Consider the following 25,038-nt stretch of genomic DNA (forward strand, 5'->3'; position numbering starts at 1 on the left):
TCATTCTTTTCACCCCTTCCCCATCTATCCCTCAGCTTCTGTTCCAGTTCGTAGTAGCTGCAGGCAGCTACAGAATACAACATGGAACACCTTAGGCCACAGACACACTTCTGCGTAATAACTGGCAAACCTTTCCAGCTCCTGTGTCGTATTTTAAATTTCCCCACCTCTGTCACTGATGACTTTCCCACCCCCCACCCCCAGGGTACTGGTTGGAGAGGAGGAAAACTCCACAGAAGACAGAATTGTTCTCCAGGGGATACTGTGCTCTGTGTAGGAACACCAAGGTATGGGGAACATCTACCATCTCTGACAAAGGACCTAGAGAAAACAGCATGAGTGGAAGACAAAATGGCAGCTGTGCCATTGATAGAGCTATTCAAGAAGAAGAAAAATGAAAAGACACCACTGGGGTCATGACTCTATAATAGAGTAGGCATGTGGCATGTTACACACGTGCCATGTCTGCCTGACTCCATGGTGACCATAGCGTGAACAGCTGGTGGGTACATGTGTGAGTTGTGTTTGACTCTCACCAGAGTGAGAGTTGTGTTTCCAGTGTTCCATCTGAAAACCTTCCAATGGCCTCTAACATGTATAATGCCCAACATCGCAAGCATGCATATGCATGCGTGTACATGTATGTGTTATATGTAGATATTGTATGTGTATGAGCTATCTGAGCTTTTACAAAATGTATTTGGGCAAGAAGTGGGTGCATAAAACAATCACACTTTTTATTTAGAAAAGCCCCTGGGGAAATTTGAAGAGGCACAAAACTGCCTGGTATCTTCATCCAAGTGACTTCCTGTACCCATTTGTAAAATTCGTGATGTTAGGTGTTCACCCACTTGTAAAATTATGGTATTTATAAAATGATAGTTCTTTCAATTATTAAGCACAACAGAAAAAAACCTAAGGTAAACATATTCTGGAAAATTTTGATATTGCATTTATATCTACCATTAAATTAGTATGTATGTATGTGAGTATGTGAGTGTGTGTGTGTGTGTGTGTGTGTGTGTGTGTACAGGAGGTAGACATTATGTGTCCTTGGTTGCTACTAACTTTAGTCTTGAGACCAAGATTGGCCTGGCTCTCCTGGCTAGCTGAGGGCTCCACAACTCTTTCTGCCTCAGCCTCCGCAGTACAGGAGTTACGTGGACACATTACCTTTCCCTGATTTTTTTTTTTTTTTAAAAACATGGGTGTTGAGGTTCATACTGGAGTCCTCACGCTTGGCCTAGAAAACGCTTTACTGACCGAGTCATGTCCCCTACCCAAGGACCTAGCTGCGGGTTCCTGTTTGTAGTGTTGTGGGGCTGATGGTGAGGCCTTATGCTTTCTAAGCACCTCACCAGCACTGGGACACGTTGCCGGCCCTTGACATGCACTTTTGATCTCTAGGAGTAGAAAACTAAACTGGAAATTTGTTAAATTGAGAAAAATACATAAAAAAGCTATAGATGGCCTTTAGGTGTCCACATATGTCCACATATTGACGAAGCAGTTGTGGAGAATGAAGTCTATCTCCTGAGCGCCGCTACATGGACAGCCTCTGCTGGCCAGGGTGGGGTTCTCCTCAGCCATCACTGGACATGACTCACATTTCCGTTCTCATGCCTTCCTCTTCTGCCTGGTTTTTCTCTTCCGCAGCAAGGACCTTGCAAGCAGTCTTGGATTCCAGGTACTCGACGACCCCGTAACCGACCACGGCCAGACTCAAGACGCCCAAGAGAATGTAGAGTTTGGTGCTCACACACAGAAATGAACTGTATCCGAAGGCAATGACATACCCTACGGCTTCCCCAAGGCGGTAGTTGGCAAAGGCAGGTTCTTTGTTCTCTTCGAACAGGACACCGAAGAGAGCTGTGGAGGAGAGACCAGAGTGATGTGCTGTGCAAGACCTCGAAGGGGGCTGGGGACATGGCTCTGTGGGTTAACTGCGCGTGGGCAAGCAGGAGAGCCCGAGTTCAGACTCCCAGTATCCACAGAAAATGCCAGGTGCTGCCCTGTAGGCCCAGTGCTGGGTGGGACAGACAGAGGGAGGACTTTCAGAATGTGCTAACCAGCTGGCCCAGCCAAATCAAAAAGAATCTGTCTCAAAAAGTAAGATAGAGAATGACTAAGACAACGTTGACCTCTGATGTCCACACGCATACACAGTGCCTGTGCACACATGTGCATAGGCATACAGACACTCTACAGATATCACAAGAACACATACACATACGTGCACACCACACATAGACACACAGACATACACAAAGCCCTCAAACATGGTCCATTAGGATCCTGAACACAGGCTTTGCCACCGCCAGTTTTCTTGAAAATATCTGGACGTTTTTCTTGCTAAAAAAAAAATTAATAAAAGCACAGCATTATGCTGACAAGTCAGATGATATATGGCAGTAGGCAGCACGGGAGGAGAGACGTGGAGTCCCAGAGCACAAGATGCTGGGGGGAGCTGGCCTGTCCTCTTTCTGATGAAGAAAGGAGCAAAGAGTGTGGTGTTGTGGAGTTTGCGACCCTAGGGAAAGACTGACTGCGGACTCAATCCAATTATAACCACAGATTTACTGATTAACTGCGAGCAAACTGAACAATCACAGAGCCAAATCTGAGATTTCCAGGAGAATGGGGGGTTGAGGGAGAGGTTTTTAAAGGGGAAAACCACAAGAAGACCTTCAGTATCTATTCAAGCAAGCAAAGTCTGGCCTGGCTTGACAAGTGGTTAAGGCATCGCTGTGCAAGATGGGGTACATCTCTCCCCCAGCCCCCAGGACTAATCAGAAATCAGTTCTATTCACGGGACCTCCATTTGTCCTCTCAGGGTGCCACCAACACTTGGGTAGCAGTGTTCCAGTAGGCGATGCTCACCCCCAAGTGCTTAGAGGTGTAGTCAAGGCCACTGGAAAGTTCCCAAACTTCTACTAGTTCTATGACTTCAGCTGACTTATTTAATTTTAAATTGACACATAGCACATGTCTGTGTGCATATGTATATATACATGTGTGTATGTGTGTGAGTGTGCATGTGTGTACATGTGTGTATATGTAAGCATGTGTGTACATGTGAGCATGTATGTGTGCATGTGTGTATATGTAAGCATGTGTATACATGTGAGCATGTATGTGTGCATGTGTGTATATGTAAGCATGTGTGTACATGTGAGTGTGTGTGCATGCGTGTGTACATGTGAGCATGTGTATATATGTAAGCATGTGTGTACATGTGAGCATGTGTGTGTATGTGTATATATGTAAGCATGTGTGTGTGAATGTGTACATATGTATGTGAGTGTGTATGTGTGTGTGGATGCATGTGCCTTTATTCCTGAAACTTTCTGAGTGGAAAGGTCCGTCAGTCTAGCAGAGGGAATCTCAGCCCAGGGTGAGAGAATCTATGATTACCTTAGTCCCCAGCCTGTCGTATTTTTTTGTTGGTCGCAGCAAACTTAAAACTCACACAGCCTGAAAACTGCTTCCTTTGCTTCCTGCCTTTGCTTCCTGTGCGGGGACAGGGTGGTTTTGATAGGTGTGGATGAGAGCTAGGACCCCATTGCACGGCATGGCTGAGTGGCAGGTGCAGTGGGAGGGGCTCAATGAGACAGTGACAGCTCAGTGATTCAGGCTCCTATCGCAGTGATCGTCCATGGTCCATCCAGGCCCCAGACTGCTGACCCAGCCCCATCCAGCTCCTACTCACACAACCCTTCTCCTCACCAGGACCACCCTCAGGCCCCACATTGCCTCTAGAAACCCTGCTTGACTTCCCAGCATGACCCAGGATGGTGGGCTCTATGATGGAGGACCTGGAATAGAAAAGGCCAGGAGGGAGGGCCCTGGGATGGAGGACACAGGACGGGGTGGGGATGGGTGGGGTCAGAGTGAAGGATCCTAGGTAGAAAGGTCCAACATGGAGGACCCAGAGCTGGAGGATGCCAGACTGGAAGAATAAGCTCTCCAGAACTGATAACTGTGGAGAGTCAGGGTGATCTATGTGGCAACTGGACCAGGGGAAATGGCCCTGTCTCTTCCTCTCTGCCAACACAGACAGTTCCATCGGAGGAAGCGAGGCTACCAAACAGCCAAAGCAGCTAAGGATTTGGATGCATAGCCAGAACCACCACCTTCCCTTCAGGAATGCCTGTTAATCAAGCCAGCCCTGAGAGAGAGAGAGTTGTCTAAGTGAGCTAAAAATAGACAGGAAGGGAGGGAGGGGAAGTGATGTCCATTTGTCACATTACTAACAACCAGACAGGTCTAGGTGGATGGGTGTGGGGACATGGCAAGCAGACGACCATCCCTATATTAACTACATAGACATGGATGTCAAGCGCAGGGTGACATCCAACACAGACTCCCTACAGCAGGAAACAGAGGCTTGGGGTAAACTGGGGGAACCCATTTCCTGACAGCAGCCAGATTCCCTTGGTTACGAAAGCTGCTCAGTCCTGGGGGATTGGCCCCCGGGCTCTGCGCAGACTCCGTACTGCCTCTGAAGCTTGTCTTTAGACATAAGACGGTTGTGAACTAACCTGTTATTTACAAAGAGATTTGTTTTGCTCTCAGCCTCAGCCTGACCTGTCTGCCTCATCCATTGAGGGCACTCAGGATGAAGCGACTTAGACACTGATTCTAGTCCTTAGATGAGGAGATGTGAAGGATTGAACAGGCATCTCATCCATTGGAAAAGCAGGTTAAATAAACGGAGTGCCCGAAAGGACTCAGACTTCATGCACTTATGAACTCGAAAACAGCCCCTTCAAGCAGCTAACAGAGCAAAGTGTATTTTTTAGATGAGACATGCTATGTCTTAAATGTACTGCCGCAGCCTGTGAGGGTTGCTATAGCAACTGCATCCATCTCCCCACTCCCCAGCTGTCAGACTGAATGAGCAGATAGGCAGAAACTCACTGTTGGGAGGCTAAAGAAATGCCTGGAGCCCTCAGGGTACCCAACCCCAATAGGAATTGAGTGTTGGCGTCCTGAGACAGATTGTTAAACTGAGGGAGGATAGAAAACAGCGACCTGTATTGCCACATCTGTGCTTTATGTGCATATGTGCATGCATGTGGAGTCAGAGGCCAGGGAGGACATCAACCATCCTGCTCTAGAAGTCTTGAGCCTTACTCCCTTGAGACAGGGTCTCTCACTAGAGTCTGAGCTTTCTGGTTTTCGGCTAGACTGCCGGGCCAGCAAGCCTCGGCAATTCTCCAGCCTCCGCTCCTCTTCCCCAGTGCTGGGGTCACAGGCTCTGTCCTGGGGATCTTGACTCAGGTCCCACACTGTCCTTGCAGCACGTGGATTTCCCCACCATTCCATCCCCCAGCCTCACACAGCACTGTTCTTGACATGTGGTCAAAGCCATACGCAACTTTCCATGTTGTAAGGGAACAGACATCCATTTGGATGCCTTGGGGTGGATGTGCTGTGCTGTGGGGGGCTGAGCAGAACCAGTTGGCAGGGACTCAGTTCTCAACACTCCTCACTGGAGTGGCTGCAGGCACAAGCTTTCAAAGAAACTGCTTCCCGAGAAACTGGTTTATCTTTTAACAAAAATTACACTCTTACCTCTACAAAAAAAAGAAAAAAAAAGATTGAAATTATCTCAATTTAAATTATCATCCCTTATTCAACAGTCATTATTCAAATTACTCACTGGATTTGAGTGTTCATCTCTCTCTCTCTCTCTCTCTCTCTCTCTCTCTCTCTCACACACACACACACACACACACACACACACACAGAAAAACATTTGCTGCAATGATGTTAGATCTCTGTGGTGCTGGGGTGGGAGATTAAGCAGGCTGTCTGTCACAGTGCCTTTCCCTGCTTCCAAAAACACTGCTTCTGCAAACCCAGTGAGCTCAGGTCACCAGCATGCAGAAAATGGGACTATGTGTGTTGCAGTGAACTCTATTAGAACTGTGCAGGGTTCGGTAAAATTTCTCTCTGGTGCTGACAGTGTGAGGTGTCTAAAATTCCTACATGACCTACCATGTCACCATCTTATAGTTCTGGACTTCCAAGAAAAGCTAAAGTGAGTTTCTGATTACTCGATCCCAACACACACGCACACGCACACGCACACACACACACACACACACACGCATGCACGCACACACACACACACACACACACACACACACACACGCATGCACACACGGAACTCATACATTCCTATGAGCAGGAGCCCAGCCCAGCCTGCTCATAGAAAAGTCTAGCTGTTTGTTCCTAGTTACTGACTTTGGTCAAATAACAAACAAAACCAACTGGATGCAGGGCGCCATGCACACACAGCCTGCCCTTAGGTTCAGTCTCCACTAAAGCCAACAGTGCTATGGACCCAGCCGGGATGCTATATCCAGCCATCTTAGGTTTCCCTGGGGTATTTTTTTCCAGCTCTTGTAAACACACAGCACACTGGGATTACAGCAAGGACAAGCTCGGGAGGAGATGGTCCACCATCTTCAGTACCGTGTTGTGGGCACATGGAGATACGCAGAGGGTGGCCGGGCCTCCCGTTCCTGGCAACCCTGGCCTCAAGCTCAAGTGGGTTTCCTTTAACAAGGGTCTAAGCCTGAGAGTGTCCTGAAGGCAGATGGAGCAGAGTGGGAGAGGGGTCATTCATGAAGCGCATGCGTCTCAGAGCTCCCTGGGGTCATTAAGACCTTCCAGGCACAGAGCCCTTCCCTACCTGATCCTTAGGCACACTCCAGGACCTTGTGTGTTTGGGGAGGACTTGGGAATGAGCGTGCCCAGCTCACTGTTATAACCATCACCCAAAAGCACACCCTGTCACCTGCCCTGAGGTGTCGTCCACACAGTATCCTGCATCCTTCTCAGCCTTGAAGCCCTCTGACTGCTCCTGATATGGAAGCAAGAGCCTCCAACATATCCAGTGAAAATACCCTGACATTTCCTCAGCCATGCCACACCACTGTCACACCACTGTCACACTGGTGTCACACCACCGACACCCCACCGACACCCCACCGACATCCCACCGACACCCCACTGACACCCCACTGTCACACCACTGACACACCACTGACACACTGACACACACTGACACACCACAGACACACCTCTGTTACACCACTGACACCTCTGTCATACCACTGACACACCCCCTTCCCCACTTTAATTTCCCCAACCGTGTCACATCACTGACACACCCCCTTCCCCACTTTAATTTCCCCCAACCGTGTCACACCACTGACACACCCCCTCCCCTCTGACATTCCCTCAACCGAGTCACACCACTGACACACCCCCTTCCCACTGACTCTCTTGGAGCCTCCCTGGTGCGGCCCCTGGGCCTAGTGCCCCCATTCCACAGCCCATCGGAACAGCAACATTCCAAACATGTGTATCCTCCTGGGTCTAGCGATGCCCCTCATTGCTGGTCCTCCAGATCTCTTGATCATGCATTCTAACTGGGCGAGGTCTTCCTCAGGTGTTGTCTACCTCGGCTTCTTCACAGTCTTCACAGTTACCAACCAACAAGGTCAGGGGTCATACTCCTTGCCTGTGGCTCTGTTGGTGGTCATCAGACTGTCCCACCTGTCTACCATAGAGGAGCATAAACCTCTGCCCATGGGTGTCTTTCTCCTCTGTGTCCTCTTCTCCATCTTCTATGGCCTCGTGTCTACAGGACACCATGCTCTGTTTGGATCCAGACATCCATCTGGATGCTCCGTCTCTGTCTGGATGCTCCGTCTCTGTCTGGATGCTCCGTCTCTGTCTGGATGCTCCGTCTCTGTCTGGATGCTCCGTCTCTGTCTGGATGCTCCGTCTCTGTCTGGATGCTCCGTCTGTCTGGATGCTCTGTCTCTGGATGCTCCGTCTGTCTAGATGCTCCGTCTCTGTCTAGATGCTCCGTCTCTGTCTAGATGCTCCGTCTCTGTCTGGATGCTCCGTCTCTGTCTGGATGCTCCGTCTCTGTCTGGATGCTCCGTCTCTGTCTGGATGCTCCGCCTCTGTTTGGATGCTCTGTCTCTGTCTGTCTGCTCTGTCTCTGTCTAGATGCTCCGTCTCTGTCTGGATGCTCCGTCTCTGTCTGGATGCTCTGTCTGTCTGGATGCTCTGTCTGGATGGTCCGTCTGGATGGTCCGTCTGCTGGATGTTCCGTCTGTCTGGATGTTCCGCCAGTCTGGATGCTCCGTCTGTCTGGATGCTCCGTCAGTCTGGATGCTCCGTCTGTCTGGATGCTCCATCTGTCTGGATGCTCTGTGGACACTACTTTCCACCTCTTCCTTTGGTTCCACATCTGTGCACTCCTGGGAGCACTCCGGGAACCATCTTGTGCTGCACGGAGCCCCTGTTCTCACCTGACCCTCCTACCTCATATAAACCGGGGGATAAGAACTCACTTCCAAACCAGAGCGTGGTCCTCGAGACCTGTCTCTCTCACTCCTGGGCTCCAGGCCTGCCTTCTACGGAGGGCTTCTACCAGCCATACAAAGAGAGTTTGGATTGCACCCCGGTGGCTGCCTCCTGACCTTGCTATTCTCAAAGACCGCTGACTGAGGGAGATGGAAGCCTTGTTAGCCTGTGCTGGGCACATACCATTGTTCTGTGTCTGCCAGACAGCGTCAGCCATTCCCCACAGGCCAGAGAGGACGAAGAAGACAGGCAGCTGGGCGGGGTTCGGGTGCCACAGCAGGAAGACCACAATGCAAGAGAGGTGGATGGCCGCCCCTGGTCAGAGGAAACAAAACAGAACAGTGGGTTCTAGAGGGGTTGAGACGGACCTCGGGGAGCCTGGGCTGGGATGGGTCCTCCGCACCCGCGTGCTTTCAGCCTCTCTAATGCTTTCACACAACGCTCAGAAGCAAGAGGAAGAGAGAAAGCTCTAGTGTGTGAGTGTCTGATTGGCTTTTAGGGAGGCCTCTAGGCTGTGAGGACCCCAGTCCCTGCTGTGTGGCTGGGAGACCCGTAGTTTGTGTCCCTGCAGTGTGAGCTAGGTTTCTAACCAGTACAGAAACAATGAGAGAAGAACAGGAGAAATCGGAGCAGGGATATGTCTGGATTTGTTCCTTGAGATAGGACTTCCACAGCAGAGCCCTGTGAGAGGAAAGCGGGTACCTCGTTTTTGTTGGAGGAAGGCAGGTGTCAGGGGGCACAGGGAGAGCAGCAGGGGTGCAGGAAAGCACGCCCACAGGGCTTCCCTTGTCCAGGCTGCTCTACAGCGCTCCCTGCCCGGTGTTTGTGTGTTTCCTTATGAAGTAGCACCGTCCGCGCATGCGCTGACTGTGTCTACTTACCCAGCATGTAGAGTGCCGCCCGGCCTGTGTGCTTGGAGATCTTCCCGTACAGCAGGGAGCACAGCGCAGTCATAGCCGAGAAGCAGATCATCACGTAGCCCACAAAGTGGATGCCCAGGGCACAGGTCACATAAGACTAGGGGGAACATAGCGGGAACATAGGGGGAACATAGTTGTGCTTGCGTATTGGCCCCACTGTGGTTCCAGCCCGACGCTGTCATGCGACAGCTGACGTGCGGGCATAACCTGGAACCTGAATGTACGTGTGGGAGAGGGTCTGCTTGGACCAGAATGGACAGGCATCAGGGGAAAATTCCTTCCTGCACATTCTTTGCCACAGGTGTGGTACACAGACAAGAACACGGACAGGTGTCATCGCTTCCTATCAGGCCCAAGGACAGGTGAAGGAGACAAAGCACCCCTAGATGGCAGGGAGGCCACTGGGCAGCCCCAACACTTGGCCTCCATTACTGGATGAATCAAGGACACAGCTGTTTGGTTGCCAGGTGTGGTCTCTTTCTAACCTTCTTTAATAAAGACAGAAGACCGACCCCCTTCCCCAGTAAAAAGGATAGTGTTGCTTGATAAACCCAGGACACTTAAACATTGCACGGGGCACACCTGTCTGGAGATAGTTGCAGTTTATGAAATTCCAGGTTAGGTTGGGTGGATTCTAACTGTCCTGCTGTTCTGGAGTACTGTCCCTGCCTAAGGGACAAGATAGGAGTGTCCCTAGTGTGAAGAGGAGATAAGGCTTAGGGGTAGGATCAGGGGATACAGCAGTGATCTCAGCCTCCTGCATCTTCCCTAAGTGTCAGGGAAAGAAGTCTCAGCCAGAGGCTACCTGGAACAGGCGGCTCCCTCCCTCCTGCAGTACCAGGGCTCCTCAGAACAACAGAGCCTGAGGACAGACCCCTGTAGAAGACAGTAGTTGTGATTATGTCTGCCACTTGGAAGGGACCACTCTATGTGTCCTCACTGCCTGGACTGTCCCAGGTGAGGGGACTTCCGTAAGCACAGGAAAACCAGGCAGGGCATGAACAAGAGAGCAGCAGGCCACACGGGCTTCTAGACTGGAATATGTGGTAGGAAAGCAGTGTGGGGAGGAATTCCAACACTGCTCATAGATTTAAGTCCTTCCCCTATGTCTAACAGCCGTGAGAATACAGGGGGGACCCCAGGTTAGCAGAACGGACATGGGTGTCACACACACCTAGTAACAGCTACCTCCTACCAGCTTTGTTCTTTCTAGGGAAGACAGCTGGCTAGCAACAAGTCCTCCCTTCAGATAAGAAGGCAGGAACAGATGTCTGGAATCATTGATTCAGCTACTGTAGGACTGGGGAAAGCATGAATCTGACCCCACTCAAGCATCCTAGGTCACTGGTGCTGGGATACCCTCAGTTCCTTTTAGGTCGAGCCCAGGTGCACAGTATGAGCCCTGGCTTCTCTACCTTTGTGTATTCTCCAGAGAGGAACCCTTGTTGGAATCCACTGTACAGAGGCAGGAACATCAGGAGGCACAAACGCTTGTCTCTAAACAGCATGAAGGTTGACAGTAATGTGGACCAAAGAGGTGGCGGACCGGACCCCCTCTCTCCTTCATTCTCAAGTTTGTCTTCCACAGACTCGAGAAACACAGTTACCAGCAGGATGGCCAAGACACCGCAGCCTAGAAGGACACACAGATGGGTGTCAGTGGTGGTTCCTGGATCACACGTGTTCCTCCCCTCCCCGTCTCCATGGGACAGCTAGCCATCTGGTAATGGGTGACGGGAATCGACTCTTGATCTCCTATGTGCTAGGTCTACAAGTGACATGTGACTTGCTTTCCCTTGAAGCCTACCACAGTGGGTCAGCGTTGTCTTCACCCATGGAGGAAGAGCATGCTTTCAAAGAAGAGAAAGACACGAGTCCCCCGAGACAAATAATGAGAGCTCTGTGTCAGGCGAAGAGGGACACAAATCTGTTCATACCTTAAACACCCTCAAAGTCCTGGAGGAAGTGTGCCCTCGGCCCCTCAGAGAGGAATGTGCTTCGAGAGACAGTTAACAGAGGGCACCAGGAGTCATGGGACCTTTCATTGCATTTGGACTTTGAACCACGTAAATAGGCTATCTATTGGGGGCAGGGGACAAAACAAGAACCTCAAAGTATTCCTTTCACCCTGAACATTCTGTATATCCATAACCAAAATGTACAGAGTCAATAAATCTGTCCTCCCTCTCTGCCCACCCTACGTCTCCAGTCAGTTCCATCCCCTTGCACAGGAAACAGATATCCGTGTGTTTGGATCCATACTGAGGCCCTTCTGGCCCCTGGCAATGAGCGGTGCCTTCTGTGACATCTTTTGAATACCAATTTTCTCCTTTCTCACAAAGGCAGTTCCCTGGGGACAGAGGTGTCCAAACTCCGGGCGCACGGGTCAGACTCACCTGGCGTATATGCTTCCTTCCTTTGGCTCCCGATACCAACAGCTTACTCCTGGCACTCTTAAAAAGGACACCATTTTATCTTGTCTGTCTTTCCAATACCTTTTCCTATCTCAGCTACAGGCTGGGGACACTAATGGAGGCTGACTATGCCACTGTGCCCCAGCCTTACTGATCCGTGGGATTTATGAAGCCGCCTCTCCTGCCTAATGTTTGCAGAGATGGTCTACCCAGTCTAAGTGCTCATCCGAAACCAGCTCCTTAACACACTCCCACTCACAGAAGTCCAGATCCCTTCAAAGCTTTTCTGTGCTCAGCCATTTTCCCCTCCTGACTACCCAGCATTCCTTCTGATGGCACCAACTGCAGTATTTCAGTGGTGCTGATTAGGTGCCCAGCAGGCTAGACAGCTCCTGCCATGGGCTTTCTTCAGTCGCCCTTTAAATAAACAAGGTGCCTGGGCATGGGAAACACCCTGCGCCTTTCTAATCACCCAGGTGTCGGCTGCGGGTAAAGCTTAGGAGACACGTGTGTCTCTTATCCACGGAGGGCGGAAAGTTCCTTCTCTGTGGCCCACTTTGCAGCCAGGGAGTGGCTTAGAGAATACCATCTCTAAGAAGACACAGTGGGAGCCTGTGAGTGACAGAGTCACGGACTCTGAAGCCACACTGTCCCCTCAGAGGTGTAACCAATGCCAGAGGTCCAGGACCTTCCGAGGCACGAGCTGGTGTGGTGGAACCGAGACACCGGATTCTAAAGACATACTGCAAGAGACTTCATGATAAATGCAATGCTTTGAAACCCTGGGCACCGCCTCCAGGGATGCCACTCTGGGCATTATAGCCCATGTTTTTTTTTAATCTTATTTGTTTGTGGCAATGTGCCTTAAAAAAGAGTCATAGAAAATCTCCAGGTATCAGAATAACACAATATCTCCACCGCAGCTTGGCATGGTCTCCTTACCTAAGCCCCTTGACCTGCTACGTAGGCAATGGGATTCTCCAAGCAGGCAGATTTATCCAGTGTATAAATAATGTGTGTGGACAGAGGCTGTTACCAGAGAATGTACTGAGAGGGGCCTGTGGGCCTGTGGGTGTCCCCACTGTGGAGGTAGCACAAGGACATAAGTGAGGAGCCCTAGAATTGCAAAGAACACACCAGCCTGTGACCTGCGCTTTCTTGGTAGCCAGGGTGGACACTATATAGTCTGAGGGACAAGGCATCCTTAACTGATATATATATATATACACACACACACACACATATAAAGTTCTATCGAAAAGAACATACTCATCCATCAATGCTATCTGTGGCTTTTCCCCCACCACCACAAAGACAATAGTGACACTTGAAACCATGTGATGGCCAAAGCCAGAATGGTCCAGTGGGTTCCATAAGTGTCTGGCTTTCCCACTGCAGGAAGGGAGCTTGGGTGCCCTTCCTGACACTGAGAATGCCCAAGGCAGGACGCCTTGCTGTCCTCATTGCCACAGCAATGTAAACAGGCTATCTGCTAAGCACACATATGGATTGCAGGGGACCAAAGAAGGCAGAGGCACAGAAACCACTTGTGGTACCTCCCTCCCTCCTCCTCCTCATCCTAGAGCAGGCCACCTCCACATTGCATGGGCTTTGCTAGACAGCACTGGCCGCTGACTTTGCTGTCAGAGGTCATCAGCATCCCAGACTAGCCCAGTCCTAGAACTGGTGGGGCTTTTGCTTTCTTTATTAAAGGGAAAATGCAAACCTAGTCTCCCACTGTTACAAATTATACAGCGCATTCTGCACATCTGGGGAAATCACAGGGGCTGACGCGCCCAGAGTGCAATGACACACCCCTGTCCTGGGAAACTGCCTTTGTGATCATGGTGCCTCTCGTGTCAGGTAAGAGTGGCAGGGGTCCTGTGGAGAATGTTGGTTTATGGGCTGGAAAGGGACCTTTAGCACACTACGAGGTTGGGCATTTGTACATACTGGTGTAGATGCCAAGCAGTGTGTAGATCAGTTGCTGGGAGGGGTGATGGGTGCTGTTGGTGGCCACTGGGCCCATCAAGCAGTCTTTGGCTCCACAGGACATAAGCTGTTCCTCTGTGATGGCCTCTGTGAAGTTGGAATCGAGAAGATGAGGTAAGAATTCTAAAGACCTAAGGTTGAAATTGGCAGCAGTGAAAGTCTGGTTACCCAGGGCAGGTGATTTCATTTTTTTCTCCCAGAAAAATGAATGCTAGTTCCTTTTTGAAGTAAAAACAAAACAAAACAAAACAAAAACAAAAAACAATGTGTGTGGGGCTGAAGAGCTGGCTCAGTAGTTACAAGCACTGGATGTTCTTTTTTTTGTTTTGTTTGGTTTGGTTTGGTTTGGTTTGGTTGAGACAGGGTTTCTCTGTGTAGCCCTGGCTGTCCTGGAACTCACTCTGTAGACCAGGCTGGCCTCAAACTCAGAAATCCACCTGCCTCTGCCTCCCAAGTGTTGGGATTAAAGGCGTGCGCCACCACCTCCTGGAACACTGGATGTTCCTGAAGAGGATTGGTTCCCTGCATGCTAGCACACAGCTGTCTCTAACTGTAGTCCAGAAAATCTCATGCCTGCTCTAGAATCTGAAATACACACACAAGGTACACAGACACATGCAGGGAAAACGCCTGTACCCATAAAAGAAATCATTCATATATGTGTGTATATGTACATATGTGTATATGTGCATACATATGTATATATGGACATATACATATATATGAAGAGAATTGGTTCAGTGGTAAATACATGCCTATATATGCCTAACATCTGTCTCTCTGTCTCTGTGTCTCTGTGTCTCTGTCTCTTTGTCTCTCTCTCTCTCTCTCTCTCTCTCTCTCTCTCTCTCTCTCTCACACACACACACACACACACACACATGCATGCACGCACGCACAAGGTGAAACTACTATGATAGTGCTGTCAGCTTATCAACATCTAGAGTCATGCAGGAGACAAGCCTGTGGGCACATCTCTGGGGTGTGAGGGACTATCGTCTAGGTTAGGGTGGTCTCTGGGCATGCCAGTGGGGGATTATCTCATTAGTGAGGGACACGGTGGCCTGGCTGTATCTAAGCGAAGTCTGTGGCCTTTCCTTCACCTGACATGATACAGAGACTTGGACTATCCCCAGTTCAGCCGAGTAGCTGTGATCACACACAGCCCATGCCAAGTGTCTTCCCTGCCTGGGACACACGGCCATCAGGAGGGGAGGAAGCAGGTGGGTGACTTCTGAGCTTCCTATCATCAGAGCCAGGGTGAAGGGAGGAAATCATCCAGATCCAGAACCTCTCATTTCCAGAAAGTTCTGTGGTAAGAGTGAAAGGCTGACATCCTCCAGGGAATGTGGCAGGAAGGAGATGCTGGCTCCGCCCCTGGGTGGGTGGGGTTGAGGGAAGACCAGCATGGAGCACTCCCCAAGTCATGGGATAAGGAGTTGGGTGAGATGGTTATAGCACTGGCCTGTGGCTCAGTTTTATAGGGAAATGAGCGAGGTAAATTCTTCTTAGAAACTCGATGACTCCATATGACCTATGTAGGAGTTCAGTTTCCCCGCGACACCTGAAGGGACTCTTTCAGGTCTCAAACATGTCTCTGGCAGGCCTTGCCCTTCTCCCCAGTTCCCCCCACCTTGCTAAAAAGCCATTAGACTATATTCCTACAGCTAGCCCCCAAGGTTTATTTCCTTATTTGGCCACTTCCTCCTCCTGAGGCTGACTGCCAAGGTCCAGTTATCAAAGGATTGAGGTCCAGCAACCAAAAGCCTCCTTTGGCTCACCTGATTAACATGCCCAATTAAAATGAACACCTCATCCTAACACGGGGTCTCCCATTTTACCTTTATAAGCCACCATTTGCCCGTGGGCCATGTCTGCCTCCTCTCTGTCTTGAGTCAGTCCTTTGTCCTGTCCTCCTCTGTGGGACAAACACCTCTTCCCCTCTCCCTTGCCTCTCTCCTCACATCTCCCTTTTTCTCCTCCCTCTTTCCCTCTTCTTCTAGAGCAAATCTCCTTTGTGCTGCGACCATGGTTTGGGGGTGTCTTAGATGACTCCGAGGTTCCCTACAACACTATTTTCCAAAGAGTTGCCAACCTCCACAGGGTACCAATTGAAAAGACAACTACTCAGCCTCCTGGCTGTCCCCAGAGGTGCAGGACCCACCTGCCTCCACAGTAAGGACAGCATTTAGGTGGAGTTGGGACCACTCGTAGCTCGCATGGAGACCCAGTTATCCCTAAGGCCACTCAGCCCTCACGCTTTACCTTGCCCGGACATCTTGCCAAACACCAGCGAGGAAATCAGGTTGCCCCACACTCCCGAAGACTGGAAGACGAGGAAAAAGATGCCGAAATACTGGTTCACCACATCCTTGCCCAGCTTCCCCGCTTTTTCTGCTTGCAGATTTCCCATGATGGTGAGGTAGGTACCCTGAGCCGACCACAGAGGGGCTGCACCCAGGCCCAGCAAGATGGAGGTAGGGATCAGAGTGTACCTGCAGAAAGACCCAGCAAAGATGGAGAAAGGGATCAGTGTGCACCCAACACAGGCCAGTGATGCCTCTGCTCTACTCTCAGAATCTAAGGGTAAAGGGGATGGGTCATTGGTCTCTTCCTGACTTAACCTCCCTGAGAACCATCTACATCAGATTCTCTATTAATATTAGGGTCATGAAGACATCTGTGTGTGTGAAGTCAAGGACCCAGGAGAGATTCCCAAGGAGAGAAAGGGTTGCCACTAGGGCCAGGAGCAAGAGAGGAAGGCAGCTGCGACCCAGGGAAGGCACACACTGGGAAGCGCCAGCTAGAGGGGATGTACCAGTTGGCATGGAAGTTGCCCAGGGAGAAGACCACGTAGCAGCACATGGAGCCGACGATGGTCCACTTGCAGCCAAACCTCTTGATGAGGATGGGTGGGAGGAACATGGAGGACAGAAGAACAGAGGCGTAGAGTGTGCTGAGCGTCGCCACCCCCAGGCCTTGCTCACTGTAGAGGCTGCTCTGTGGAGGAAAAGGCGAGGCATCAGAGGAGGGGACCGTTGAGGAAACTGGGTGGGGTGAGGAGACAAGGTATGGCTGAGTGCTGGCCCTCCGACTTCCGGGGAGGAGGCGGCTAGGCTTTAAAAATGGTCACTGTGAGGCCTTTAGGGCTTCAGGACTCAAAGTTAAGGTGGGAGGAGTCCGTGGGAAGGTGGGAGGAGTCCGTGGGAAGGTGGGAGGAGTCCGTGGGGAAGTGGGAGGAGTCTGTGGGGAGGTGGGTGGAGTCCGTGGGGACGTGGGAGGAATCCGTGGGGACGTGGGAGGAGTCCGTGGGGAGGTGGGAGGAGTCCATGGGGAAGTGGGAGGAGTCTGCGGGAAGGTGGGAGGGGTCCTCGGGAAGGTGGGAGGGAAGCCTGGAGAAGACATGCTCAAAGCAGAGACAGCATTCACCAGCCAGAGCCCTGCTCTACATAGTGAGGGAGGAGAGGAGGGAGAGGGGGAAGAGGGGGAAGAGGAAGAGAGCTGCCTTCCCCGCCACACACACCCCCATTCCTGCTCCCTGCATCATCCTATCTGTCCCCCCCCACGTCCCCTGCACACATGGGTTGGCCACACCCAATATACACTACAGCCAGTCCCTAACATCCTAACAACCTGATAGATGGAGTTGGAATAGGTCACCTCCTTCTAAAGTGGGGTTCGCTGGATACTTCAAGTAGATTGAGTAGCTAGAAGCACACAATTCAACCTGGCCCTTTAAAAAGCAGTTTTGCCCCATACTTCATTTGCATCTGTGAACCTGCCTGCTTTTGCATTTATTTCTAGTGAAACCCTGACAGTTACTGGCAATCTTGAGATTTTCTCTGCCACCCACACTAGGGGAGGGACATTTGTGACTGACTTATGAATGCTTCTGATTGCAGACCACTGAAAAATGAAGGCAGGCATCAATATCTAAAGTAGGACCAGGAATTTAGAAGCTAACGACTTTTTCCATGTGAATACCACATGAATACTCAGGTGCCCAGACCAGCATATGCTAGACAAGTTCATCCATGCAATATACATATGACAACAAGCACATGCCTTAGTCTGGGTTTCTATCCCTGCACAAACATCATGACCAAGAAGCAAGTTGGGGAAAAAAGGGTTTTCAGCTCACAGCTTCCACACTGCTGTTCATCACCAAAGGAAGTCAGGACTGGAACTCAAGCAGGTCAGGAAGCAGGAGCTGATGCAGAGGCCATGGAGGGATGTTCCTTACTGGCTTGCTTCCCCTGGCTTGCTCAGCCTGCTCTCTTATAGAACCCAAGACTACCAGTCCAGGGATGGCACCACCCACATTGGGCCCTCCCCCCTTGATCACTAAGAAAATGCCCCACAGCTGGATCTCATGGAGGCACTTCCCCACCTGAAGCTCCTTTCTCTGTGATAACTCCAGCCTGTGTCAAGTTGACACAAAACCAGCCAGTACATGTATGTTGCACTATTAGACCTAATTACATAAACTTTACGATGTCCTTTCTATCAGGCCAAGTAAAGGCTGGGATGTGCTTTCCACTAGAGGGCCACCCAAGGCCGTGGTGACTCAAAAGTCAAAACATCTGCCACCTTCAGCTGGTGACTGCACAGGAGCTGTTGGAAACCACAGAGCAGGCAGCAGCATTGAGCCGTTGAGCAGGGAGCTCCAGTGCTACATGAAACCCTGTCTTGAAAGAGAGAAAAGAAAGAAGGAAGGGAGGGGAGGGAAAAACAGAAAGACAGAGACAGAGACAGAGGGAGGGAAGGAGGAAGAGAGAAACTGAGAGACAGAGAGAGAGAGAGAGAGGAAGGAATAGAGACAGACAAAAGAAAGAAAGAAAGAAAGAAAGAAAGAAAGAAAGAAAGAAAGAAAGAAAGAAAGAAAGGAAAGAAAGAAAGGAAGGAAGGAAGGAAAGAAAGAACAAAAGGAAGAAAGAAAGAAGGAAGGAAGGAAAGAAAGAAAGAAAGAAAGAAAGAAGGAAGGAAGGAAGGAAGGAAGGAAGGAAAGAAAGGAGGAAGGAAAGGAAAGGAAATAAGAAAAGAAAGGGACAGGGTAGGGAAGGAGGGAAGAGATTGATCCTATTTTTTCTGTAATTATCACAGGAAAAGCTGTCAAATCATCCCCAGGCCCACATGACCTGGAAGCACATGACCCACAAGTCTCTCGGAGAGAGTTACTCGGTTTTCATGCAGACTCAGAGACCTGAGCAGGAAGGATTCCATTGCAGAAACGTTCAAAAAGACAATTCTTTCGATGTTCATGATTCACTTAAAGCATTTGTAAGGTCCAGTGAGGACCAGCAAAGTTACATTTCGGCCCAACCAGAAAGTCACTCAAAGGCCTCACTCCGGTCAGCCCTCCGCCAACCTCCTTCTTGCCCCAGGGTCACACCCCGGGCTGTAGGACTCTGCTGTTATTTCTCCAGAGGAATCGTAACAAGACTAAATCTTGTTTGGCTTCACTTGAAAAAAAAAAATGTTCCAGACAACATGAGGAGTACTTCTCACCTGCAGATTCTGCAGGCCCCCGTAGGCAGTGAAGAGCAGGAGGAATCCACAAGAAACCACCAGAACGTTCTTCAGGCTCCTCTCCATTCTGCAGACAGATGGTCAGTCCCGGTGGATGTCAGAAAGTGAGCGCGCTTCTAGCTCCCTGAGAGAAATTGGAACACGGGAAATGGCGTGGGTACCAAACATCATGCCGGAGTGAGGAGCAGGTTGACCATTACATAGCTAGTGTGCTAGCTTTTGCAGGCCAGAGTCCACCTTATGCTTGCCCTCTGGGAAAGGTTTTATCAGCTCCTCTGCATCCCCCTCCCCCCCCCCCGCCCTTTTACTTTCAGATAGGAATGCCACATTCTTGTATATTTCATTTGGCAGTACCTCATATGTCCAGAGAAGTTGCCAGCGGTGGTACAGAGCATGCAATGTTCTTCTGTCCTGAAGAACAAAGCAGAAAACACTAACTCTTATTAGAATGCCCATCCAAGTTTTCTGAAAAACATTTAATGTGATGCTATCCAGGGCCAAAGACTTAGAAGTGCAAAGACTCACAATGTTATGATGACGATGTTTCAAGTGGTAGAGCATGGCAGGTCCGGCACACTCAGAGGGCAACTTTATAGGTACCATTTCACGTGTAGTAATTTGCATTTGAAATTTTAGACCCATTATAAGATAGCAAAGCCCAGGATTTCAGGCCAGCACTGTACCTGTTGACTCAGCTGCTGCCAGTCACGTGTGGCCACCAAGTTCCTAAGGTAGAGCTGTCACTTGCTATGAACCTGAATTTGGATTTCATTTCATTAGTTAACATTACTAATTCAAGTGGAGGCAAGTGTTGGACAGGCCAGATCCGGAGTGTCAGAGAGTTCTGCACACCATGTACAAGTAAAATAAGAAACACCTCATGCCGGACACAGTGATGGGCTCCTATAATTCCAGCACTCTGAAGGCAGAGGCAGCAAATCTCTATGAGCTTGAGGCCAGCCTGGTTCACATGGAATTGCAGGCCAGTCAAGGCTACACAGTGAGACCTTGTCTCCAAAAACTACTTTCTATCCAGTCGTTAGCAAAGCTAATTGTTCCAAGGTACCATGTCTTTGGTTGGTTCTGCTAAGTGTGGACTGAACCAGTGAGTCCTGACAACTTTGGTAACTGGCATGACCTCCCACAATAGCGATAAGGCTCTTAGAGCTTAATTGGCTTCTATAAAAAGACAAGCCTTGTGGAAGTCGTTGGTTTAAATATTTACTAAACACAGGTTATTACGCTGATCCATAGATGAGAACATCACCAAACGCTAGCAGGATATTCTATACCGGGAGCAGGAGGAGATAGCCCAGTCAGTGAAACACTTACCTCACAAGCACAGGGAGCTGAGTTTGATCCCAGCCCATGTTAAAATAATGGGCATGGTGAGTAGTTATAATGGCAGGACTGGGAGGTGGGAAGAGGAGAGAGATTGTCCCTGGGTCTTGCTGGCCATGATCTAATTGGTGGACTCCAAACCAATGAGAGAGCTTGTCTCAAAAGGGTTAGACAATATGCCTGAGATTGTCCTCTGGCTTGTATGGGAGTCTATGGAAAACCAAGAGGCTAGCAGCATAGAGAACTGTGGGATTGCCCTAACTCAGTCATCCCCAGCAAATGCCAACAAGACAGGAAGGAACATTTAAAGGAGAGTAATACTAAGCATCACGTAGACTTTCACACACTAACCTTGCTACCAGCCAATGACATTTTAGCTTCAATTAGTGAATTTTTTTGTTGGTGCTTTAGGTGATATTCCCCTTCTCTGTGTCAAGGGGGAATTTAAAAAAAATATTTCTTTATTTTATGCATATGAGTATACTGTAGCTGGTTGTGAGCCATCATGTGATTGCTGGGAATTGAACTCTGGGACCTCTGCTCGCTCCAGCCCTGTTTGCTCTGGCCCAAAGATTTATTTATTGTTATACACTGTAGCTGTCTTCAGACACACCAGAAGAGGGTGTCAGGTCTCACTACAGATGGTTGTGAGCCACCACATGGTTGCTAGGATTTGAACTCAGGACCTCTAGAAGAGCAGTCAGTGCTCTTAACCACTGAGCCATCTCTCCAGCCCCAAAGGGGAATTTTGAAATGGCAAATATGGTCAAAGTCTACAAGAGATGAGTTTTAGACACAGTCTTCTTGAGGCCAGCATCAAGGGCGCTCTTATTGTCCCAGACCCTGACTGCTACCCTCACTGGCTGACACATCCCCACAGACCTGCACTTAGGGGGTGGGGAGAAAAGACCAAGCTGTGTACTGGAAACAGCTGTGAGACCCTGACCCAGGCCTGAGCTCCCAAGGCTGAGCACTTAGACACAGACAACACAAAAGTAGCAGTCGTCATGTCCCGCTCTCAGTTAGCATCAGCCTTGGGGTTTCTATTGCTGTGATAAAACACCAGGACCAAAAGCAACTTTGGAACCATGCTGTTTTGAATAAGCATGGCCCCATAGACTCATATATATTAATGCTTAGTCAAGAGGGAGTGGCACTACTTGATAAGGATTAGGAGGTGTGGCCTTGTTAGGGGAGGTGTGTCACCGGGATGGGCTTTGAGTTTTCAAAAGCCTAAGCCTAGCTCAATCTCAATCTCTCTCTCTCTCTCTCTCTCTCTCTCTCTCTCTCTCTCTCTCTCTCTCTCCTTGCCCCTTCCCTGCACCTGCAGATCCAGATGTGGAATTTACAGCTACTTCTCCAGCACACATCTGTCCGCACACCTCCCTGCTTCCCATCTTGAGAATAATGGACTAACTGAGCCAGCCCCAATTCAACGCTTTCTTTCTTATAAGAGCTGCCATGGCGTGGTGTCTCTTCACAGCCATGAAACACCGACTAAGGATGGTATAGCTCATCTTACAGCTCTCAGGCCGCACTCCATCGCCGAGAGAATTCAGCTCAGGGACCTGGGGACACTCGCTGGACTGTTCCTTCAGACCTGCTCAGTTCACTTTCTTATACACGTCGGGACCAACTTCCCCGTGGCAGCAACACTGCAACACTCCCGAGGGCTGACTCCCACAACGGTCACCAATCAGGATGACAGACCTGCCTCCAGGCTAAACTTATGACGGGCAGTGTCTTCTCACATAAGATTCCCCTTTCTCTCGTGACTCTAGTTATGCCAAGTGGATTAACCAATAAAACCACAACAGCCAGAAGAACACCCACATGGGGCTTGAGAGAAGCCATGGTCTCGCAGATGAGCTCAGACACAGAGAGCAAATGAAGGTCCCAGTGCTTCTTCGAGAGGACCTCGGGGAGGCAATGTCCTTTAACCTTTGGACTCGGGATTGTGTGACCTGCCAGGCATCAGGGACCACTGTTCTGCCATTGCCCAAAGCAGGAACTTTGAGATGCACAGTCACTTAAATCAGTAAACGCCTGCTGAGATGCCTAAGAAAGAGCCGGCTCTTTTAGGGAAAGTGCTTCTGCGAGCAAGCTACCATCAGTCTTCCTGTCATTTAGGTCTGAAATCTAAAAGCCCCAAGTGAACGATCACTGGTTCTATTAATTTTCTGCAGGAAAATGAACACGCGTACTCAGAGAGTGGGGGTTGCCACTCACTTTAGGAATTCTGGAACGCGAGCGCTCTAGGAATAGGCATACTCCGAGTCTCCCCCTCTGCCCCCTTTGCAATTTGTATCCACGCAACCGCAGCTTGAAAAGGTGTTTGCTCTTCGTACTCCGTGCCTGCCACCTCAGAGCTGACTGACAACCCCACAATGTGTTGCAGCAAAAACCTGGCTAAGCAGACAGCCTCCTGAGGGGACAGAGAACTTGCCCCGGGACACGGTGTTCTTCCTCAGCCCAGTAAAAGTGAGGTCCTTTGGCTATTTTCCACTACTTTTCAGAGAACCCAACTTACAACAGACAGTAGAATCTGCCCCTCGTCCTTCCACGATTGATGAATCCCACGGAGCCCAGGTCAGCAGTGACTGTGGTCACCTGGGAATCCGGGACTTGCTGTCTCTCAGAGATTCTAGAACACATTTCTACTATTGACATTTGAGTGGTCTGGTGAATCAGTCACTCTTGACCGCGCAGCCTGCAGAGCCAATGACCACGGCATCCAGTCTGGTTAAGTAAGGTACTGCCACCTTGTACAGAAGGATTGGAATCTGGGGCTCAGCCTTACCTGACTCTCCCTGCTGCTGCAGCAACTCCCAGCTAACCAGAGCTCGGGGAGCTACTCTCTACCCCACCCCCGGACTCTAAAGCATGACACCTGAGGCCATGCTCAGGAATGCGCGTTTATTACAAAGCTGGAGCTGACCTCCGGCAGGGTGGCTAGCAGCCTGGGCTCATGGGTCAAGTTCTAGTGGGAGGAAACAGATACAAACACAATAACCAAGCAAATTCGGAAGTCAGTCAAGCAAACTCACATGACCGTAGGCAGAGCAGGCACCAAAAGCCACTTAGGGCAGAAGACACACATACCAATCCATTCCCACCAGGATAGCAGAGTACAGCCCACCACCCACGGCAACTCTGGCTCACAGATGCCCCCATGGTCTAATAACCAGCACTTAGATAGAGGCCAAGATCTGGACAGCTGAAGGACACTCTCATGTGTATCCACAGCACTCAGACAAGATCACACAAGTGGCCATTGAGCCGATGTGTCCTATGCGGTCTTATAATACATTACTCTGTCCCCACAAGCAAAGCCAGATAGTATTTTTATTCTGGAAGAGCTCAAAGGACGAGTTTGAACCTTGCTCCCACAACACACACACACACACACACCCATAAAAACTGGCACTCTGTCCCCACGCTAGATAAATGTCATCCCGTGTCTACTTACCCAGCTGTTTGACCTTCTTGCTTCCTGTCGCTACCTGGCACAGGGCTTCTTTAATCTGGGAATGCCGATGCGGTTTCCAGGATAAGATTTTAATGCACTGTTCTGAGCTGTTGTGGTTTGGCCAGGGCACATTGGGAAATCATTGTTGGGAAACACTTGTTTTTTTTATGAGTGAGTACCAAAGCCTGTCTACGAGGTGCCACTTGGCTGGCCATGATCAGAGCTATGGAACCAGTCACGGGGAAGATTTGGGACAGACTCCAGAGACAGACAGGGGAACTACCCACGGTTGTTAAGGCCAGTCACAAAGGCTCCTACTAAAACGTGGTGTCTACGGCTGGTGAGATGCCCAGTGGTTAAGGCCATTTGCTGCTCTTCCAGAGGATCAGGGTTTGATTTCTGACACCCATATTGTGGCTCACAACAGTCTGTAACTCCAGTTCCAGGAAATCCAAAACACACTTCTGGCCTCAAGGGTACTAGGCAAGTATAGGATACACAGACACACATATGGGCAAAACACCCATACACATAAAATTAATAGGGAAAAAAATAGTTACCTGGCTTGAAAAACATAGGAAAAGTTAAATTCTGTATATACACATGGATATTTTATAAATATATGCATCTGCAAAAACACATTGCATTGCATATTCAATGTATACAGGTACACATGTCTGTGTCCACATACTGGGTGCACATAGCCACACATACAGTGACTCTAAGGTCTGACTCATCAAACTCCCTTCTGGACAAATGAGCTTACATAGGAAAAGGCTCAGGCCTTTCTGTGTGTAATGTACCTATGTACTAGTCTATCCTCTAAGATCATCCAGTTTTGCAAAGGAAAAATGTTCTTAGGGAAACAATGCTTTCAAAGTAAGTTTTCTTAGGAAGAACTTTGCAAAAAAAAAAAACCAAGACAGCTACTGAGTGTGAGCAGTCCCATCTGCACTGGTCTGTGGGGAATCAGCCAGGG

General features: G+C 49.7%; 1 protein-coding gene and 1 non-coding gene across 3 annotated transcripts; both read right to left on the reverse strand.

Moving 5' to 3' along the window:
- Nucleotides 1–1,466: 1,466 nt before the first annotated feature.
- Nucleotides 1,467–19,352, reverse strand: Unc93a (unc-93 homolog A). Of its 2 annotated transcripts, XM_052169800.1 has the most exons (8): nt 19,229–19,352; nt 16,539–16,720; nt 15,986–16,215; nt 13,682–13,807; nt 10,730–10,947; nt 9,276–9,411; nt 8,578–8,709; nt 1,467–1,869 (listed from the first exon to the last, which is right to left on the reverse strand). In XM_052169800.1, the coding sequence occupies exons 1-8, from the start codon at nt 19,313–19,315 to the stop codon at nt 1,604–1,606; spliced, it is 1,377 nt and encodes a 458-aa protein (XP_052025760.1). In that variant the 5' UTR covers nt 19,316–19,352; the 3' UTR covers nt 1,467–1,603. The 2 variants fall into 2 exon arrangements, with proteins under 2 accessions (XP_052025760.1, XP_052025761.1); XM_052169801.1 differs by lacking the exon at nt 13,682–13,807.
- LOC127674278 (U1 spliceosomal RNA) lies at nt 13,438–13,599 on the reverse strand. Its single transcript, XR_007975329.1, has one exon. It is a non-coding gene; the product is annotated as a U1 spliceosomal RNA (small nuclear RNA).
- Nucleotides 19,353–25,038: the final 5,686 nt, after the last annotated feature.

Source organism: Apodemus sylvaticus, chromosome 23 (genome assembly GCF_947179515.1).
Source record: "Apodemus sylvaticus chromosome 23, mApoSyl1.1, whole genome shotgun sequence".
NCBI lineage: Eukaryota > Metazoa > Chordata > Mammalia > Rodentia > Muridae > Apodemus > Apodemus sylvaticus.

Bases quoted from the DNA above. Each gene is read 5' to 3' on its own strand.
- Unc93a (XM_052169800.1), bottom strand. From the start codon at position 19,315: ATGGAGAGGAGCCTGAAGAACGTTCTGGTGGTTTCTTGTGGATTCCTC. The intron at 13,808-15,985 runs GTAAAGCGTGAG...CCAACTTCACAG, and splicing joins TGGCAAGATGTCCGGGCAAG to AGGCCATCACAGAGGAACAG. The intron at 9,412-10,729 runs GTAGAGAAGCCA...TGTTCCCCCTAG, and splicing joins TCTCTGGAGAATACACAAAG to TCTTATGTGACCTGTGCCCT.